At 37.2% G+C, this 22,733-nt stretch overlaps 2 protein-coding genes across 2 annotated transcripts in view; one reads left to right on the forward strand and one right to left on the reverse strand.

Annotated features, from left to right (window-relative positions):
* Positions 1–7,207, forward strand: part of LOC117393894 (hexokinase-1-like) — a 24,508-nt gene extending 17,301 nt beyond the window's left edge. Inside the window, exon 33 of the mRNA XM_055229953.1 lies at positions 7,106–7,207. Within this exon, the coding sequence (XP_055085928.1) occupies positions 7,106–7,207 (102 nt within the window). The remainder of the gene's footprint in view (positions 1–7,105) is intronic.
* A 1,683-nt stretch (positions 7,208–8,890) lies between these two features.
* tspan15 (tetraspanin 15) lies at positions 8,891–21,851 on the reverse strand. Its single transcript, XM_055231823.1, has 9 exons — positions 21,709–21,851; positions 17,037–17,222; positions 16,891–16,950; positions 15,885–15,899; positions 14,671–14,766; positions 12,521–12,637; positions 11,156–11,206; positions 10,523–10,639; positions 8,891–10,062 (listed from the first exon to the last, which is right to left on the reverse strand). The coding sequence occupies exons 1-9, from the start codon at positions 21,796–21,798 to the stop codon at positions 9,901–9,903; spliced, it is 894 nt and encodes a 297-aa protein (XP_055087798.1). The 5' UTR covers positions 21,799–21,851; the 3' UTR covers positions 8,891–9,900.
* Positions 21,852–22,733: the final 882 nt, after the last annotated feature.

The raw sequence follows: 22,733 nt of genomic DNA on the forward strand, positions 1-22,733 counted from the left end.
TGTGGTTATATTTTATTTGTATTTAAGTTAATATTTAGCTCATTTGTTGTTTTGTTGTTTTCATTTATTTATGTGGGCAAGTATGGGGTGATGTTAACTTTGTCATGTCATTGTCTTCTTTTGTGCAGTGTGGGCTGGACCAAATTGAGGCACATGTTCATACAGTTTTATATTTTTGTGAAACAGATTAAAGGTGACTGCCTCCAAAAGTTCCTGCTGTGTCTCATGGCTCTTTAGCACCTCACAAAATAACAACAATGCAGAAGTCCACTGGTCACATTGAGAGAATAGCGGTTTTATAACCCAGTATTTTCTGGTTTCTCCTTTTGTGGTTTATTTATTGAAGACAAATTCATTAGGTTCCAAAATAAAGCTACTCTAAAGCATTACAAGAAATATATATAAATAAATAAGGGATTTACTGAGGATTTCGGTTGGTCCACAAATAGTAAACAGTACTCAATTGACACCTTAACCTGTGTAACTGAATAAATACACAGCTTTCTGGTGATTGGCCTTACATTGACAGAGAGAATTATATGCCACCAAAAAGATAGAACACACCTGCATTTTGACAGCTTTACTGGTAATTCTACAAAAGACCTCTGTCCTCCAGCTCCTTCATAGACTATAGGGCAGTTTGTTGACATGACATGACATAAAGTGAACACAACACAGTTTGACAAGCCACATGCCAAAGGGGGCCACACAAAAGAACAATGATCAGGCATTTACTACAGACAAAACAATGCTCACGTCAGCAAATCTGATCCTCCCTATAATAACACATACATACATGAAAATGTTATGATGAAAACATGAGATTCAATATAGTTAATTAGGAATATAGCCTAAATAATCCCTTATATAAGCTTATATACACATTCAACCAAAAACAGCTACACAACATCTTTTGTAAGTTATTGCTAGCACATATTTTTACATTATTATTATTATTAGATATTCATTTTATCATATCAATTGGGTACATATTGACTGACAGCTTTCAGCCTGTTGCCAACAATAGGATGCACAGCTGAGAACACTTCCACATGCCTACGCAAAATGAATAACCTCTAAATAGTTTTGTGAATGTATCAAAATGCATCATTCATTGACATAATCTAGCAAAATCACGGGATATGGATTGTCTTCTGTGTGTTGAAAATACATTAACTTGCTCCATTCATACCACGCCGTTGAATGCGTCATTAAAATTAAATACTGTAAATGTCATATTGTCACGATAACATTTAAAACTCACTTGATACCAATTTTGATACCACAATCATACAATAAAATACACAATACTGATCATAGTCTTATTAATTCTGGATCAATGTTTGTGTAATCCCTCAGTTGTCCGGGTCTGAGTCATAGTAAAAGCAAAAGTGAAATCAAAACATTGTAGAAGTGAAGACCCTCTGCTCTGAATCAATGTTTTTTCTGTTTAATGCAGCTCTGTGTTCTTTTCCCACGTGCTATTGGTCAGCCTCATGGTCTGAGTGACTGACAGGTGGATTTTAATCGATCATAATGAACTTCATTTCCATTAAAAAAAACTGCATAATTTTCTATCCATAACTGTGATCAAGCTGCATGAAAATTGTCCTCGCTGATGTGATCTTTTGGCTTTGCACATCACCCCTTCCTTGTCTTATAACAGGGCTAAGAGCAGACTAGAAAACATGACCACCCTGCCACATTTAATTACATTTTTTTAAAAAGAAAACCGACAGATAGACAGGGGAAAAGGAGTCAGGAGTGGAGAATGTCGAATAGCTACTGTCTACTACCTTGACACATGCCTGGGCTCTCTGCTGTTGTAACAACCGATCTAAGAATACACCAGCAGCTGTCTACAGGAGAGGCTTAAAGTGCAAAGTCTGTACATCCCTAATACTATAGCTGGCCATCATGAAATCGGAAATGAACGCCCATTTACACAACGTCAATAGAGAATCTGAAAGTAATCACATCCTCCAGATATTTTAAATGCAAATGTCATGCAGGAAATCTGGACATTCACGAAATATACTTAATGTCAAACCCATTTTCTGGCACGCAGAAACTCTCTCTTTGCGGAAAGAAAAGAAGTATGATTAGACTCAGTACAGGTGTATATAAGAATGCTTTATTTAGAGTCTGTAAGTGTTCCTAATAGGGCACTTAAAGCCAGGGCACAGCCTACAAATGTTTTCAGTGTTGTGAAGGTCAAGAGGGAGCGGAACATTGCTTGTAGTTGAAAGGTAATACGTAGTGGACAAAGACATGTCCACAAATGTTAATAAAATGGTGGATAAACAGGTTAGATCAATAAATGTTTCTGTCAGTGGTGGAAAAAATACCAATGCGCTGGTCAAACATTCTTCATCACGCACATAACTGATTAACCATGTATTCTTGACTATCCTTTCCAAAACAAAAAACAAGATCATCGCTGCAGATCAAGAGCAACCAACAAGAACCCAGAGAGCCCACTCAATCAAATTAAAGGTGCATTATGTAACTTTTCTAGTCACGTCTCCACTGTCGCTTGTCTCCAAAAAGATGGTTTGATGTTCCACTACCTCCATGCATAAAAACAAGTAATGCGACCAGTTAGAAGTCAGTCAGATCTGTGGAGAGGCAGCCCTGCACATACAGCAAAAACACCTCTAAATTAATAAATGCGAAATATATAAACCACACTGTACAGTAAAGCAATTCAAGCACTTTTAAAAACAACTTCATTTGCCCAAAGTGCTTCACATAAAAAGTCAACAAAAAACAAAGGCAACCAATAACATCTCAATAGTCTCCAACATCTTGTCCCGACAGACACACAATTGGGAGAATGATAATTGTAGGATGACAATTTATTTCACGGACAGATCTGAAGACTTTCTCTAAAAGTTGTAAAACAGCTGAATTCACAACTGCAGTGTTAACTATTGATTGTTGTGGTTTCAGCAGTGACTGAACAGGTAGAGGGTGAAAATTTTTTGGAGAATTTTGGAGCATCTTCTTGGATAAATTGAGCCATTTATCGTTTCACTTGTTAGCTTTGAATGCACACACAACATCATTCTTTATTGAAACCATGTGAGCTATGGCAGATTTACACCAAACCATCAACGATACCTGGTTATGGTATTGTAACGTAGGCCTGTAGTATTCATAAATGGGCAGTTTGATAGTTTTTATATTTGGCATGAAATAAAATTGTTATACAGATTGCAGTTGCAGAATCATTTCTTATCCGTTTAATGTGAGACAGTTTTCAAAGTATAGTTCCAGGGCATCTTATACACAGGAGTAGGCTATAATCTTAACCTGGGGCCATTGATCGACCATTTATACAGAGCATTTCAACTTTATATGTTTTCTTTAAATACTTTTTCACTGGCTTATTATTGAGTTATTTAGCTATGATTGAAAAATATTTGATCTATTCTTCTACTTCAGTTAAGAAAGTCTTGATGAGGACTTCGCTTTCAGATCTGGTGCAAAATCTCACTGCTACTGAACTTAAGCTCCTTTTTCCCGCACAGCCCCAAAGGCAACAGTGTTGTGGAGCATGTGAAAGTCTTCATTTGCAAATTTCAAAACTCCGCATCAACTCCTCCTAACCTCTATTAAATCAGATAACTAGAATAATCCGATAACCCATTGTTAGATTTGGTGTGTGTTTTACCTAATTGTTTTCCTTTTGCATAATTCTACTTAGCAAAACCCAAAACAGGTGTGAACAAACAGAAAGACATCAGATTACTCACACTGTATGTATTCAATTAAATTTATTTATTTAAGCCCAAAATCACAACAGTAGAAAGTCTTGATGAGGACTGAACGTGAGAATTAATTTAACAAAAAGTTAGAGAATCAACAATGAAGGAGAAACAGACAAGCAAATTAATCAGCAGAAAACAAGTAAGATGGAGAACTGTCCCAGAACATCCCCTGTCCTTAGACCCTCCTTCTCGGCAAGGAAAATCTAAAAAAAAAAAAAAAAAACTGCGGGAAAAAGAGAAACCTCGAGGAGCACCACAGTGAAGGAGAGATCCATTCCCATGGACGGACAGACTGCAGATGTGTCAGGGACTAATGCACATCCATTTACAGATAGAGTTCAAGTCTGTAGGGCAAGAGCCACTCAACTAGGAGACAGAGACAGGCCCATCACAGGACAGCAGGACGGGAGCCACAACAGCCAGGCACCTGGTCATCCAGCCAGGCAAGGGAAGGGAGGGTCTACAGAGCAGGATCAGGGCACAGAGGACATCTAGGTCCAGTCGTCGCCAGTTGGTCAGCAGCATGTGAAGGGAGGGTAAATGTATCTGTTTACATAACATTTCAATAACTCCAGGAATCAGATAATGATGTGCATATAAGCACAGCCACTAGAATGAAAAGTAAAATTATTTGGGAACTATGTCTTAATTGTGTCGAAGACAAATTGTGGTGGTTAAAAAACTAGGCCAAAGAATCTTCACAATAGCTGCTCTTGTAATGCTCCCTCTTCAGTCTGCAGGCTCAATTTGCTGATTATTTTGTTTATGATAAAAACCTGAGATTGGAATTCACACAAATAATGAGTTTATCCCTTTTGTTTACTTTAATACAGGTTGCACCAAAACAAACCATAAATACCAGTTCAATACATTTTTCTATAGCAGTGTATTACATCATCAGTTACCTCTGGGCATTTACAATAATATTGATCTGATTATATTAAATGTTATGAAAAATGTTACTCTTGATTTCTATCAACTCCTAGTATCTTAAAGGAACTGTCTGTAGCCTTAAAGTTTTAAAAATATTTTACAATCACAACTCAATCTGAGTTGCCCGGAGCTTAACCTGTAAAACAGAGAACATATGCAAATTCTCCCTCTCAGTCTGTGGACAGCACATACTGCAGCAGAGCCTCCACTAGCACTGATTAATTATAGGTGCAGCTTCTGGTGTAAAGGTAGTGAGGATTCAGTGCAGGGAAAATTCTTTTAGGCTTTAAGTAAGTGGATTTCAGCATTGAAATCCAAAATGAGAGACTCATGTAAGACTCATTCAGTATTCTGATTGAATATCCAAAACACCAAATGGCCTTCATGACCAGTGTGTTTGTTATTAAGAATAAATCAGCATAACAGTTATTATCAGTAAAAGTAATTTGAACATGTCTATATCTGACACAGTGAGCTCATGTTTATGTGATTTAAACACAATATTACATACAGTTGCTTTAAGTTCATTTGAGCAGCTTCTGGGGCCCTCCTAAATCAGTGCTTTTGGCTGCTAAGCTAACAAGGTTAATTTATTATGTGCCATGCTAAATGTCAGCCACCAGACTAATAAATGACTACACCTTCCACCTACATTACTGGGCACTGTCGGTGTTCAAGCAGGATGGGAAATAATAATTAATCAGGTAATTGTCAGGGCTTTTCTCTGTAAGTCTTAGCTTCAGCATTACCTCATTACTGATTACGGATAAAGATACTATGTTTAGCCTAATTAAGTCCAATGTTTGTGGTATATTGCCATGGTGACCATAGGTGCACATGCATTAGTTGGCACTAGACTGTATTTGTTATATGATCCATTGTTGCCTCCATCTGTAGCTTTTTACAATGCTTAAAAGCCTCTCCAACATGAATGCTGCTATTTCCTTTCAACATTTACTTAGCTGCTATTTGAAAAGCTCTGTGTTAGCAAGGACAAAACACTTTCACTTTGACAAATATTTTGAAACATATTTAAACCTGTGCATATTCCTTAACTATATAATCTTTCTTGTTGGACAGTGCCACTACATAAATAGCAGACTAGTGTCTAATATAATGACATACAAAAGTGGGTAGAGTAAGCAATTTACTTAATTTACTTAAATACTATAGAAGTAAAAAGTACTGGTCCAAAGATTACTCAAGTAATCTGCACTCATCTATACCTTATACTGCTATATCGACACTATACAGTATCTGTGCTAATATTTGCACTGCAGACACTATTGTTTAATGCTCTATATTTAAAACTGTTGTTACTTGTGACAATGACAATAAATCTTTGAATCTAAGAAAATAAAAAACTCAAGTAAGCGAGTAGCTGTCTGGACGTAACACCTGATTTATCATTTATTAATATAGTTGGAAAAAAATAAAACATTAACTACTTTAAAATCTGATATTTCCAAATAGTAAGAAAAACGAGAAAGAGAACCATGAATGTTCAAATCATTTAACCTTGTCAAAATAAAGAAAACTAGTTTTTAAACTAGAAAGAGTAATACTCAAGTGCTATTATAGGTAAGAAGTTTGAAAACTATTCTCCACCCATCCTTTTTTTCCACTTTTCTTGGGCCGTGTCAAGGGGGCAACAGTCTATCAAGGGACTCCCAGATTTCCTCTCACCCCAGACACTTCCTACAGCTCCTCCGGTGAGATCCCAAAGCGTTCCCAGGCCACTCAAGAGACATAGTCACTCCAGCGTGTCCTGGGTCTTCTCCCTGGCCTCCTCCCAGCGGCACATGGCCAGAACAACTCCCCAGGGAGGTGTCCAGGAGGCTTCCAGAACAGATGCTGGAGCTACCTTACCTGAAAGAGCTGCGGCTAGACTCCTCCCGTCTGACTGAGCTCCTCACCCTATCTCTAAGGGAGCCCTTGCAGAGTCCACTGTGCACTGGGAACAGGTTTGATTACTGCTGGCAATTCGAACACAGCTCCTGCTCTGGTTATACAGACTCCGGACAGCACTAAGCAAATGACCAGGACCCCATACTCCCAGAGAACCCCCCAAAAGGACACCATGAGGGACACGGTCAAATGCCTTCTCCAAATCCACAAAGCACATGGTGGACTGGTTGGGCAAACTCTCATGAACCCCCGAGCACCTGATGGAGAGTATAGAGCTGGTCCACGACCGGGATGAAAACCACACTGCACCTCCTGAATAGAAGGTTCGACTATTGGTCAGATTGTCAGCCAAGACAGCCCGACAACATCTAGATATACAGGATGGATCTCATCCACCCCTGGAGCCTTGCCATCAAGAAACTTGCCAACCACCTCAGTGACTTCAGCTGGATGATTCTGTCTCCAAGTCCTCAGTCTCTGCTTTCTTCTAGGAAGATGGGATTGACGGTGGGATTGAGGAGATCGTCAAAGTATTCCTTCCACCTTCCAACAACATCCAAGTCGAGGTCAACAGCTCTCCACCCGTACTGTAAACAGTGTTAGTGAAGCACTGCTTCCCCCTCCTGAAGCATCAGATGGTTTGTCAGAATTTGTTTGAGGCTGACTGATAGTCCTCCTTCGTGGCCTCCCCAAACTCCTCCCAACCACAAGTTTTTGCTTCTGTGACTGTTTGGGTCGCAGGTACCCATAAGCTGCCTTAGGAGTCTCCACAAGCTAACAAGGCTCCATAGGACACATTCTTCAGCCAGATGACATCCTTTACTTTCGATGTCCATCCTTCCCTGGAAGGTGCAAGTTGAAAACCTCTGATCATCTTGGACACACGATCAGAGGTCAAATAACGCGGCAACAAAGTCAATCATCAACGTCTGGCTTAGTGTGTCCTGGTGCCACATTACTGACAGATACTCTTGTGCTTGAACATGGTGTTTGTTATGGAAAAAATTGAGGTTAGGCCAACTATATCTGGTCAGTAATGCTCAACCTCCCACGCAAGCTCAGGTTCCAAGCTCCGAGGTGACATTCCATGTCCCTAGAGCCAGTTTCCATGTCTGGATGTCCACGTTGGCTCCACGTTGCTGTTCCATATTGCTCCTTCGGACTGTGCCTGGTCGGGCTGCTCAAAACTCCTCCTCCCATGTTAAGGTGGTGGTTCCAGGACAGGTGAAAAATATTCTGTGTACTATTTTATAAAAAAAAAAAAAAAAAATACTAATACTAAGTAAACAATGTAATTGAGTACTACCCATCTCTAATAACAAATGCAATAAATAAAATACAATCTAATTCCTCCTGTATTCATTGAATAGGAGGATGTATTGATATTTTTAAAATGTATATCTACAGTGTACAATGAAGATCCACATTGAAGAATGTTGCATTCCCACACTTGTACCAAGGTCACATCCTGTTCCTCCCTTTCTAACTCAATCATTTATTTGCACTCTCTTGTATTATAAAATTCTCAAAAATGAAAATACAGCCAGGCCTAGTCTAGCCTCTCACATCCAGAGTCATAGCTGTTCTTTACAGCTCCAGTATATTAACCCACCAAGGCTATATCTATCTATATATCTATATCTATGTGTATAGCTATATCTTTATCTAATATAAATCTATGTGTGTGTGTATATGTGTATATATATATATATATAAATATGGTAAATGTGCAAATGCGTAAAAGTGTGAATGTACCTTGAAACCCACTTCAACATGTTTATTCCTATAGCAGTGGGAAGAGCTAATCATTTATATTGTGTGTTTCTGTACACCATTAATCAAAGAAAAGGTTATGGTCTCATGGCAGATTGACTGAAATAAGTAATGAAAGCATTTTACTACATAATAAAACTGGACAGGCATTATAGTGTACTAGTATCAGGGTATTCAAGTCTTAAGTTGACTTCTCACATGGTACACAGAGTGGTATTGGAGATCAATTATTTAACGTTCCATTTCACTGAGTACACCTTCCACTACACCAAAGGCAAAAAGCAGAACATAACAAAACATGTTTATTGTTCACTCACTCTTCACCAATCACACTCAAGTAGTAGTTTCCCCACATCACCTGTGATTCTGAAAATCTTACTAATCAAAGTTATATATACCCAGAAAACAAACAAAACACACTTCAATTTAAAATTCAACTTTAAAAAAACAAACAAACAACAAAATTAATTTATATCTAAAATTAAATATGATAACCAGCCTTAGGAAGTAACATGAACCGATAATTAGTAAATTAGTATTCTTAAAATGTGTTAAGAGTAACTGTAGTTTTCAAAATACAGTAACTTGTCTAAAATTAACTGTATTTGTGAGAAAAGTAGAAAATACAGCTCTTGGGGTGTGTACATGTGCAATATTTCCTTCTTAATATTACTGATTCATTGATCAAGCCTATTCTCTAACAAAATACATTTTCAAGTATTCTTCCTAACACTGGTTATGCCCTGATGCAGTTGTGGCTGAAAGTGTACCACTAAACATCATCATCTTACCCTTTATAGTAAATGGACTGAAAAATGCCATTGAAGAAACATCAAACCTCAAACTATCTGCCTTTGTTGAAATCAGATTAAGCTTCAAGGCCAGACAGAAAGTAGTGATATAAAGGGCAGATTGATCGTGGTCTCCTTTTACTCTGCTCTATTCATCATGAGACGGGTGCCGCAACACACTTCACATTATTGTTCAGCTACAGTTAGCCTCAAAAAAATAAAACTGCTACACATTTTATAGGGAAAGCAGTAATTAAAAAGAGTACACTGATGCAAATTCGTTGAAAAATTGAATTAAACATGCATTATGCCTGCTCCACAAACCAGGGTCATTATCTAAACTGCAGTATTAGGACACTAAAATGAATCGAGTAATAGTGAAAAATATAAAACCAAAACAACAACTGACAAATGAAAGCACTATAGATGGATAGTAGATGGACTGTTAGGTAGATACGAGTAATAACTGAAATGATGGTATAACAAACAATTAAAAACAATGAGGTTTGATCACTGATAAAAGCCTGAGTTTACTTGACATAAAACTACTTAATACAAAATCTTAATGTAAAAATCCAAAGTAAAGTTGTGCGTTGTTGTAGTATGCCATGCCTGAACAGTTTATTTATCCCTCATACCGATAAAGGCACGGTTCAGTATTTTTGCAGTTTGGTTTGTTGTTAGTTGAGAGTTTGAGGAGCTTCTGTCTATTAGATGTCCCTTTAGTCGATATCTGGCATGCACTTAAACCACTTTGTGACACGCCGGTGACTCTTGGTCTCCCTCTCTGCAGAGTCCAGGAGTCCGTCCATGTAATGGCCGTATTCCGTTATAGCATCTTCCACTCGCGTGATGTACAGCCAGCTCACAATCACACCAAAGAACTGCCAAGAGCAAAGCAGTGATTAGCTTGAGGAGGTTAAGACTAAGAAGATGGAGAAGACTTCTGACAGGTTTAGAATTCTCAGTTAGCTGCAATTTTCTCAACGCTAAGAAGTCAGTAAAATGATTAGCAACATAAAAGATTAAGAAATTAGCACAGAATTATGACGGACAACAGACCATAAGATCAGAATCAGATGGGGTTTGTTGTTGTTTGAGGCTTTGTTAACTCATCACTGCACCATGAAGATAATTACATAAACTAATTTGGTTGGTTTATTGTCATTTTTAATTGTTTTTCAAAAAATTGTCAGAAGCTGGTCTCAAACCCACAAGAGAGAGGCAGGCGAGTTGTGGTAGAGCTTTCTTTGTGATAGGGTAAGTAAATAGGACAATCAGGGAAGGACACTACAGATTCAAATGTTGTTTGTAATTGTATTGTAATGATCAGTATGTTGTTACCTGAGGCAGCAGGATCCCCAGCAGCAGAACTGCCATATACTTGTAGTTGTCCATTAGCCAGATGAAGAAGGCGTCAGTACACCCTCTGATGTGAATGACATCGATTAAATCCAAACGCTAAGAAAAATAAATCACATATAACACGCTTAAGCTTTATTTCCGTAATATAAAACAATGCATTTAGTGCAGTCTTTTTTTAATTCAAATGACACTTTACATTGCATTATTTATTCACTCTACACCTAGTGATAGTAAACTACTACTAGCCACAACTGCCCTGGGGTAGACTGAAGGAAGCAACCTGCTAATCTGCAACATCACATCAGCCGTTCTGATCACCACCAGTCCCTCATGCACATCACATCATACAAGACAATATGACAATATGTCCCGGAGCGGGAATCGATTCTTCAACCTTTGGGTTGGTAGATGAGTGCTCCAACCACTGAGCCACTAAAGGTGAAATGCAATCCTCTGATATGAACAGCAAATTGATATGAAGTAGAAAATAGAACGCTAAAACTGAAATATTGGCCTTTTCATATGTTTTTTGAAATCCCTTAATAAAAACAACAAGTTGCACATGTAGCTCCATTGGGGCATGCCGACCACTACACATCAGAGATGACCAACCTCTTTCTCGAGCACTCTGTAACCGCACAGAGTATTGGCCACTTCATTAGGCTGCAAGAGAGACAAGGAAACACAAATGAGAAACAAGAGAAGCAGCTGTTTAGTTGCTTATGTTTTCATACATGTATACAATTGTATATTCAAATTAACCTCTGCATTAACTTTGAATTTTGTTGTGTTCCTCTGAAAAATGTAAAGCTTATTCTGTATATAGTTTTATCTGATACAGAAGACCCTAACCCGTAGTTACTAAACGGTCTATGTATGAGCAGTTAAAGTGACTGTAAGAATGACAGTGACAGTGTGGCATGTGTTGACTGTCCAAATGAGTTTGATTTGGCTGTGAATAAAATATTGGTGTAATGACAGCATTTGCTAATCCAGCATTTCCATATTCAAATACATGGAGATTCACATGCTATTTTAAATATGGCCCCTGCTTGCCATCTGCAACAAGCAAGTGTGATAACCAGCCTTAGGAAGTAACATGAAGAAAAATGGTAAAGATATTACACAAGTTTAAATAATCATTAAAGAGCTTTTAAGAACATTTAACTATTTTTTTCACTTCTCATTTACAAACTCGCCTCAATTTTCAAATGGAAGTCAACAGTCTTAGATTAAAACAAAACAAACAAAAAACACAATATTTCTTCTTTAATCTAGATATAAAAATATGATGACATTTAAGCATATTTTAACAGTCCAGATCAGTTTCCAAGGCAACAGCTGACAGTCAGATGGTCATTCAGATCAGTCTGTCCTCCTCCCTGTGCCAGTCCAGGTGCATGACCTGATATATGTTTAAGATGAAAGTCTCATCCACATTTGAGAGCACAACACTGAGTATGGTGTAAAAATATGAATTATCCAAATTGACAGTCCCACATGATGCAGTAATAGACTGTACAAAATGTGTGCAAAATAAACTGCATACAATTATATCAATAGCTATGACTTACCCAAATATTTCCCTAGCTGTGTATGGTTGTAATAGTTATACCCCTCTTCACTATAATGTGTTTTAGCTTCTTGTTATATGGGGCATTTTTAAGGCTTTTCAACATTCAAAATAGTACATGTTTTGTTTTAAATTTGCTATGGCAATGATCATAATTTTTCATCATTGTGAAACCCACAGATAGGAACCTGAAGGGCCATTATAATTATATGAAAACACTATGTTGTGATTGTGTGGGTGAAAATTGCCTTTGCTGTGCCTAAGCTGGTGAACAGTAGCACGAACCATTATAATAAAACCATATTATTTTTACACTGTGTCCTTTTGAACTTTGTGTTCATGCAGTACTAGATACTCATTTTCATTCATGAAGAAACAATGTTATTAGATGCAAAAATACAAACCTTGGTGGTGATGCAACAGGTGTAGGGGACTCCACAGGCTAAAGGACCTGGAGCAGAGCAATTGTGGTACATGTTGACCGCCCAGTCTGTGTACTCTTGACCTCCGCAACACTTAAACTGAGAAGCAGTGAGTGCAGAGAGCAGAGGAGACATAACAGGGATTATGTGTAGATGAAAGAAAATCATTATGCCAGATCATTTCAGAGACTCAACTGGATGAAAGCCAAACACATTTGCTGCCAAGATACGCCATAATTTCTGAGACAAGCTGAATAATTGTGACCGTTTTGAATGTGTTGTTGGGAATAGGTCATGGAAATCACTTCCCTGTTGATTATTCATACACAACTGGACACACAAGCAATGCTGTACAATCTATTTTATATAATGAATTTAGTGTTACAAAAACATGGGACATGATGGCGAAGTTGTTAAAGTTATAATTTGTCTTTTTTGGCTCTCAAGATAATTATCCAACGAGAAATCAGAATTAGTCTAACCTGAGTCTCTCATTTGGGTTATCAGTTTCAATGCTGAAATCCAGTTGGTTTAAGCCTAAAATGCCTCTCTCTGGCCTCTCACTACCAAGTCAATCATGAATCAGTGCTAGTGCAGCCTCTGCAGCTCAGTGAGTCGATTCTGGAGATTCTGAGGTGTGTATATATATATAAATAATTTTTTTTAATTTTTTTTTACATGCAGTGCTGGTCAGAAAGACTGCAGAATCACTAGTACTGATGATTGGTAATATAAAAGTAAAATGAATTTAGGGCTGATGGATGAATATATGAATGTTTATGAGACTGCTCTTTGACAGGCGTGTCATCAATATGCCAACACCACACCAGGGTGCCAACCAATCATTACTGCTTCAACAGTGAAAACCCAAATAGGAAATGCACTGAGATAAAGCTACATCCACCACCAAACGCCGGCAGATCCAAGGGTCTGTAGACAGATTAATTTGTTTAACAGCAAACAAGACTTCCAAATGCAAATTTTTTTAATTTTTATTTTAAGTTTAAGCCATTCTCCTCCAATTTCAATTGGCAAGTCAGTCTTTTGGAAAAACACGTCACCCACTTTGCCACAAGTGTAATATTGCACAAATATATTCATGTTAGTCGGAGCCTGTTGGTTCTCATATCTCATGGTGGGAATTTCATAATGGAAAATACACAATACACAAAAGCTAAATTTGTAAAAATATCAATATGTAACTATCAATTTAAATTAATTAATTCAATGCATTCAATTTAAATAACTGCATAAAATGTGTCTTGATATAATAATAACAATAATTTTAAAAAAATCCCATTAACTTGATAGCAATAATGATTATCTAGCCTCCATTAAAACATGCACCAAAATGTATTAGACGAGGCAGCTGTGCCAAGGCCATAATTAATGACTATAATGAATTCTATGTCAGTCCAACTGTCTTTACTCTTGCACAAAACTGAAGAGCAACGTTTTAACCTGACAATGCATTGTTGGATGCAGACGCAGATGGACACACCCACTGACTGATGTCTGGACATTGGCATCTCAGACAGGGTGAACGAGTGACTAACCAGGTCGCTAATTGGCTTGTTCTCTGTGTGGGCTGTAAGCCACAAGTCAATGCAGCATCTCCTTTTTTATCAATAGGATGTCTACAAGCTGATAATTCATTAGGACATTCGCATCATGTATTTTAATTATACTGCTCAAGTTTGAGACCAGTGTTCTGTCAGGCCCTGTTACTTAAAACTGAGCATGTACTTTTTACAACTAAAGAAACAGGTACAAAATCCCATATAGAGTTTTATAGATTTATGCTGAAAATTGACTGTGCTTGCCTGTCAGCTCTAATCCAAGTCTCCAGTCTCATAGATGGCATCTCTGAGCCAACAAATCACTCAAACATCATCAAACAGGGAAAAAAATCTATAACAACTAAAAAGGATTTTAATGTTGGTGAGTCTGTGATCATCTAAATGACATAATTGTATGTGCTTTTAATGATGATTAGCTGTGGTTATAACTTGACTGTGGCTCAGTTCATTGTGTTGCTCATAACTTCCATTCTTTGTGTACAATAAAAGCAGTGTTTGTACTAGACGCTGATGGAGGTATATATTCTTTACCAGCTACATCACATGTCATACCTGTTTCTGAACAAAATCCATTATGTTTTTGAAGTCCAAGTCGTCATAGTAGTTTTTAATGCCTCTCCTGATGCTTCTATTCACCAAATTCATCGCCTGCGTGAAGAAAATGAAGAGAAACAATTAGTATGTTAATGCATGGGGGAAGGTCAGGTACCATTTCATTAAATCCTGATGAAACAGCTGATCTACTGTTTATGTGAAACGCACACCAAGTGTAAGAAACCACCTAATTAGTCAAGGTGACTGATCCACTCAACTGAAAGATTTAAAGATGAGTTTATAACATGGCACAGCTGTCAGTCACAATCTGCTGCAGTACCTCGTTTTCCCTTAACTACACATACATGTTTGATGCACCATTTGATTCAATTTGCTGTTTTATTGGTGCTCATTGTTACTTCCCTGCTTGTTTCTCTGCTGTGTATTGAAGATGCTTTGTGCCACTGACATTAATCTTACTATTACACCACCAAGCCAAATTACAGGTCGGCTCTGTAGAGAGGCAAGCCCTCTCCCAAGAAGAATCTGTTTGTTCTGTCTTTCTGTCTGTTTTAAGGTATTTTTGCAATAAAAACACCTGGAATTTAATAGTTGCAGTTTAGATAAATTTAATGTCATACTGTGAAACATGCCAGGCAAAGCAATAGCATCTCCACCCTATGTTGCAGTATCTAAGACCATTACTATGTTGCAGAGAAGGTATTTGAAGGTATTGAAATTGTACAGTTCTACATGATATTCAACATACACATCTCCTATTCTCTTTTTATATTTTTTCTCATAAGTCTCTGTAGTGCACCAAGATAAAGGCACACTTTTAAGACGCTGTCATATTGTTGATGCTGAACACTATGTTAAAGTACCGGTATTATAATATAAATTAAACATATGTGAAAATTTGAATTTCAAATATGTCGTCAATTTACGCAGTATGCAAAAATCAAGAATATAAAGCAGGAAGAATCACTGATTTTCTCTTGTGACAAAGATGATATGGGAGCCGAGTGACCAAGATTCAAGGATGCATATGATTATCCTCATAGCATAATTGCCCAAGTTGTTTTTCAGGAAAGTGAAATTTGTTTTTAATTTAATGGTTGAATATTTAATATATTTATGTATAGTTAGAACTATACATTGTATATTCTGTGCTGAATTGGCCATGACCAAGAACTCAAGTGTTAAATCTCCTATTGTTTCTCAGTGGAAACCAGATTTCTGGACAACTCTGAAATTTATCACAGCTCTGACGTAACTTTACCTGACAGATTGAAGATATAAGCAGTTACTTGACTTTGAGACAGCAGAGACATTTTTTACAGTGACTACAATGTGTTTATATGACACACAAACAACCAATATGGGCAGTTTGATTGTTTGGCTGTAAACATTTTCTGATTCCCCGAGGACATCAATGACAGCTACAGATGCAGCAGGCTCTGGAGAACAGAAGACCAAAAATCTATTTGGCCAAAAAATGATTTATTATGCTATGAGGCCGTCACATTGTAGACCCATGCAGTGAATATTTTTGTACTTCTACAGCTGAGTAACATCAAATATACAATAGTGGGTTGAGAGGAAGCATTTTCTTGTTCTTCTATGTATAAACAGTAGATGCACATTCTACATCCTATAATTGCATCATCCGTCCTGTCACACAAGTTTCAAGGTCAAATAATAAAGTGTCACGTTGATTGCATTAGATTAGCATTACACTCACTTGCAATACAGTAATATTGAGGACCATTTAATGCCACTGATACTGGAACTCTAAAGCATGATGATCAACACCTTGGCCAGTTTTAGTCACACAAACCTGATTCTCAGCAGATTAGTTCATTTGATTGGAAATTTGCAGGTTATAGCTTTGCGTTTTAGATGCACAGGAGCTTGATAGTCCCTTTTATCAGATGGAAAACAGAAGAAGAAAATAGAATAAATGAAGATGGGGATCTTAAATTAAACCAGATTAACAGCAGTTGAAAAGACGGCATTATTTCTGAATAGTTTCAGCAACATTCACAGACATCTTGATAATCCTATACCTTATAATAGACTTAGATGAATTAATGTAATTACTGGTACATTCGCCAAGTTCTCATCCATAATCATTTTAATTACGGCAGCCAATAATAACATTTCTCCAAAGAAATCTCAAGGTGAAAGATATGCTCAGGCTCTGATTGACAAGGACTCACCTGGTTTCGGAAAAACTAGTGCCAATATCCCTCCGAGCAGCTGCAGGATCAGGCACACCGCCAACGTGTACATAAACTGAAATATATCATAATGTCATCATAATCTCACATGTCGTCACTGAATTTGTCTTGTCATTAAAACTTACTACAAACTGTACTTACCACCTTTAGCAGAGTTAAATTGTCCCTCAGTGAACCTAAAACGCCAATCAGCGAGACTACGAACATGATGATGCCCAGCAGGATTAGGATAATAGCTGGGGCCAAAAACACTCCCTCTAGTGTCTTGTAACGCTGCCTCTCCACCTCTGCGTATATGCCTATAGCCAGGATACAGCCACCTATAAGCTGCAGGCAAAAGGAAGGCACATTTTTATAAGCAAGTAAGAAGTGATCCCCATATTTGCATGAAATTTGCTTTTTGCTTTGATAGGCGAAAACACAAATAAAGGCTATTTATATAAATACATTGCTCTTGCCTCTTCTTTTTAGTATGAATTTTGTGACTTATTACAGTCCAATTAGATTTTGTAATTGTGCCAGGTTGAAATAGACCACAGGAGATCTTTTCATGTTTGATTTTGGTAAATGACATCTTTATTTAGAAGTTCTAATAAACTCGAGCTTCAGGACACAGGGGTAGACAAATACAGAGTGTTCATTAATTACTCCACCAGTCTTAATAGAGCCTAACTGGTCTTTTCTCACACTGAGCCTTGTAAGTGTTTTGTTATTAAAGGAATATATAGTTAAAATGCACTGATACTAGCAGTAACTACGGTAATATTCTGGTTGGTGGAGTCTATGAATTGATATAACAAGAACATTTTTTAATGTTAAGCTTTTCGATGTTACTTGGAGGACAAATAAAAGCTACAGAACACAGTTAGTTCATTTTATTGGTCTCCCAAAAAGAAATTTCTTTGGAACAGAGGGAGCTGCTCGAAACATCACCCACATGCATCTCACAATGATAAAACGCCAGACGATAGCGCACAGTGACTCACACAAAAAGCTCGTAAACACACAAATCATCTCTTCTTTTGATCTCCAGTTCATTATTTATAAGTTTCACTGATACAGATATAAACAAATTCCTGTACCTATTGTGCTTGCAAAGAAAAGTTCTGCATCTTATTCTCGAGTGCATGAGCTTATACTATACTTATACTTATACTCTGCTTGATACTGTTAGTTAGGAAATAGACACTCATTATCTCCTCTGGAATTGGTGGATATTGGTACCTGCAAATATTTTAAAGTATTGATATTAGACATAGAAAAAAACTGAAATTTGATGTCATAATCTTCATAGTCTAAATACTTGCAATTAAAGATATACTGTGATTATTATCAAAATAATGGTCTAACAGAAAACATCATGAATAAGAACTGTTTATCTTTTATTAAGTATAATACCATGACTTCCCACAAATCAAATGGACCTGCAAACTATAAAGCCCTGTATTAATCATCATCATGTCATTGTACTGATGACATTCCATAAAGGGCTTAAAGAGGAAAAAGCAAGGAATTTCAACTATATGTGCAATACTGATAGACAATAATGACAAAAATGAATATCTTGATATTTGTTTAGATTGTCCCAATAATTAAAACTGGTTTAAAACAGTTCATAAATGTCTCAATTGCAGCTGAGGTATTGCAAAAAAGAAAATTAACTGTAAAATTAAACAGAAAAGAGGTGAAATATCTCCTTACAGCCTTGTTTGGATCGTTGAGTTCATCGGTCAACTCATTTTGCAGCTTTTTGACATTTATCTCTAACTTTGCCTGCTTTCAAAACTATTTTCAATATTCTCTTGTAGCCCACCTTAACTTGTTTAGGTAGTCTGTTTTTTCTCCTAGCACTGGGTTTAGGTGGTAGGACAGTAACGCAAACATTTCAGTCTTTAATAGACTCTTAACTGTGCCCTTCCCTCGTCACCTCACGTTTTTCATTTTTACATTCCTTTTCTACAAGTTGTCACCAAGAGTGAAAACTGTTTATAGACCACCATGGTGTGCTTCCTTACATGTCCCTGATCGCTATTGTAAGTAGTAGGTTAGGAACAGGTCAAGTACTTTTAAACAGCTAAAGTAATATGCAAAAAAAAAAAAAATGTAAATTCAAGTTTTGGTTTGCATTTCCTTTTCCCTGAATACTGTGACAAGCAAGTGGCTAACCCTAATTAAACACATAGTTTAGAGTATTTATCTTTCAAATGAAATAATAAAATACCATTACTTTTTTGTTATAATTTGGCCATCTATAAGCTTTTAGATTAATATATTAAAGTATGAGATGTTTTAACATTTATTTAATTACATGCTGTTCTTTTATGAGGAGATTAACCTAAAAAGTTGAATGAAATTTTAGAGGTTGATTTATAGATTAAAGTCTAGACTCTTAATCATGCAGCTGAGAAGACACTCAACAGATGATCGGGCGGATGATCTCAGAGTGACCCATGACCCTGGAATATGACAGTGTAGATTACTACAGAGAGAGACACACTGGAGGAGTAACAGAGAGGCCCAGAAGGGGTGACCCACAAATTGAATGATTCAATTCCAGGCTAGTTAAAGATAAGTGAGAAGTACCTGAGTCTCAGATCATTTGAAACTGCTTACATCAACATGGTCTGTGTGACCTGCAAGGAACCTGACCACATGCACCGGCACAGTGTTATTGTCCAGTTCGTTCTTCTTCTTTTTTTTTTTATAAATAATTTGAAATTCAGATATGACTACTATACTTTTATGATATAGCCTCATTGTTCCACACAGGCAACAATTGGTTGATAAAAGTGAAATTGAGCATATTGAATATAAAAACAAAACAAATTGCCAAGGTTATAAAAGAACTATAAAATCACAGCTCTTGTGAGCATTCTCGACCTGCAGTGGTCAACTGATTTCAAAAGTCCTCCAATTAAGGAGCAGTGGTACATCGCTGGACAATGATGCACAAGTGAAGACAGGTGTGTGAGCTGTTTTGATACTGTAGCTTCAGTTTCTAGAGAAGTTTAAATTTCTCTTGACAGTAAATGCTTCACAGCTGTGAATGTGGTGGCATCGAACATTTGGCTTGTAGCAGCTTAGTTGCCAAGTGTCATCATCAAAAGCTCATCTAACTAAAAATAAAAGAACTACACTAAATGCAAAAGTATTACAAAAAAAACAATGTACTTAAATATTATAATCAAATATCAAAACCTTGGAGAAAGCAGACCGTTCATTGCAAGTGCAGAAAGACAGAGGTGTTAAAGCAGTTTGAATAAAGGCAAAGTAGGTTCACCAGTATCATAGGTGGGTGGCTCCTCTGTAACGGAAAACCATTATCAGCGCATTATAAACTGAGAACGGTCTACTGCACACCTCTCATCTCTTCAAAAGACATACTCCTCCTTCTGACACACAAATTAAATAGTCACTTTTTCTTATTCTGTAGCACATAATGTTAGAAATGACCGGGAACAATCTTTTAAAGTATAAACAGGAAATCCTTGTCACAGCAGCTCACCAGCTTCCTGTAAAATGAGGTATATATGAGGTATATTTCACTTTTAGTTCACTTTTGACAAGATTATAAAGTTGTAAAGCAAAAACAACACAAACTTAGTATGAACCTATAAACAAACCAAAGACTACCCCAAGACTAATTAAACTTAATTATCCAACTAACACAGAATAGCATTTCCAATACTAACAACATGATAAATTCACAGCTGTTTTAACACTTCATGTTGTGGAGGTGATATACTCCCACAGCTCAGTTGGATCTCTGGGCTTCATAAAGAGTCTTAATTATAAATATTTGAATAAGAATAAAGAGTAGCCTGATAAATTAAATGATTCACCGTTTTACCACTTTTACATAAATGACAACTATAAGCCATAATGTCTGTGAAAAATAAACATCTAAAATGCTTCTTGAAAACTGTAATTCTGTGATTTTCTTTGAACAATTAAGCGTGGTGCCAATAGCGATCTGTTTATATATGAACCATGTCTGTGGTGTTCTCTGAAGAGGAGCAGCTGAGCCAAAGAAAATCACTTCTATTGTGAGTGAGAAAATTAGCCGACTCCATCAACCTTGGATTTAGTTAGCCAAGTTAAATGTCACATTTAATAGCCTTGATTTTCAGTAAAGTTGTCTGGTTTAATCATTTCTGCTAAGTTGGTATTTTACTTGAACCAGCCAATATTTGTAAAACACTGCTAATATTCATTTGATAAATATCCTAAATAGGTCTGCATGAAAATTAAATAGAGAACTCCACCAATGTTCATCTTAATGTTCATCTTAATGTTCATCTTAATGTTCATCTTAATGTTCAGCTTAATGTTCAGCTTAATGTTCAGCTTAATGTTCAGCTTAATGTTCAGTTTAATGTTCAGTTTAATGTTCAGTTTAATGTTCAGTTTAATGTTCAGCTTAATGTTCAGTTTAATGTTCAGTTTAATGTGAGAATGCAGAACTACAGCATGTGATCATATGCTCATCACTGAGTGTAACCACAGCATGGACCACAGACACAAAACTGCAGACAGAGGTGTAGATATAATCTCTAAGGCATTCTCACTGTAGTGTCAAACAGGTAGAGCAAAGGTGGCCAAGAAGGTGTGGCCATGTGGCCTCAGTCTCCGCCATTACATGCGGAAAAACAGTAAGTGCAAATAATGACTTAAGGAAGAATAACACAAACCTGTCACATGTTACACGGTTTGGTCGTGTCTTTCTTGTTGTGCTCACACAGTCTCGGTTTAAACACAACACACACACACGCGCGCGCGCCTCGATCCCCAACGAAACTGTAAAATGACTTACCCACCAGATGATGGAATAAAAACACAAGAGGAACTTGAGGAGCACATAAGAGCATCTGTGGCAGTAGCGAATATCGTCTTTGTCGGACATGATGGCAGCAGGACAGTGGAGAGTCCTGCCTCAGCGGGATAGAGGAGCCCTGCCCTGCTCTGTTTACTTTACACTTCCGCGTTGTACAGCAGCGCACCTGAGAGCGGCTGTGATGGATGAACTGCGCACTGAGCGCACTGTTATGTGCTCTTTCACTTGTGTAGTTTCTATTGAGTGTGTAACAATGCTTCATATTTATGCATTTAAGGACATTTATTGGTAATAGCACTAGGAAGAATGGTATTCCGTGTCATTTAAAATGTAATTTTGGAAGAACAGATGCATATATGGTCACAACACCCTGCTCATCAGGGCGCACATAATATATCATTTAGAATATGGGAATATGTAAGTAAGATTATTCAGTTAGATTATAAATTTCTATACATGACCTGTGTAAACTTGGTTTACTTTACACAGTTTTCCGTGTCCTGAAATAAATTCTTTATTACATTTCTTCTTTTGACAAACTGTCAACAGAGAAATACGCTGAGCACATTCAGGTCACAGATGTCCACAGAGTCACAACGGTCTAACAACTTAAAACACCTGCTCCGAGGGTTTTCACACACAGCCAAGGCGTTTGAGGGCAACATGTGATCCTGGTTTTAACAAGGAGGTTGTTACCCTTTCTGGAGCTCCCCCATTTTACAAACTGTTTGGATTAAAAGGTCAATAACTGCAATATTATGACCATAATGTGTTTACGATCGTTTTGAAGTTTGAGGCAAATGGGCAGTGAGGACCATTGCACCAGACGTAGGCTATAATCAAAGACTTTTTCACATAAAAGGTGGCATGTCTTTAGTATTTATGTATTTGAAATATCTGCCTTACTCACCGTTGCCTTTAAAGCTGTGACTCAATCAGCTCCAGTCTGATTTGCGCGCTCATTCGGAGGAGCGCAGGCACTGCAGCTGCACGCGCTCTCACGC

This window comes from Periophthalmus magnuspinnatus, chromosome 3, assembly GCF_009829125.3.
Source record: "Periophthalmus magnuspinnatus isolate fPerMag1 chromosome 3, fPerMag1.2.pri, whole genome shotgun sequence".
Classification (NCBI taxonomy): domain Eukaryota; kingdom Metazoa; phylum Chordata; class Actinopteri; order Gobiiformes; family Gobiidae; genus Periophthalmus; species Periophthalmus magnuspinnatus.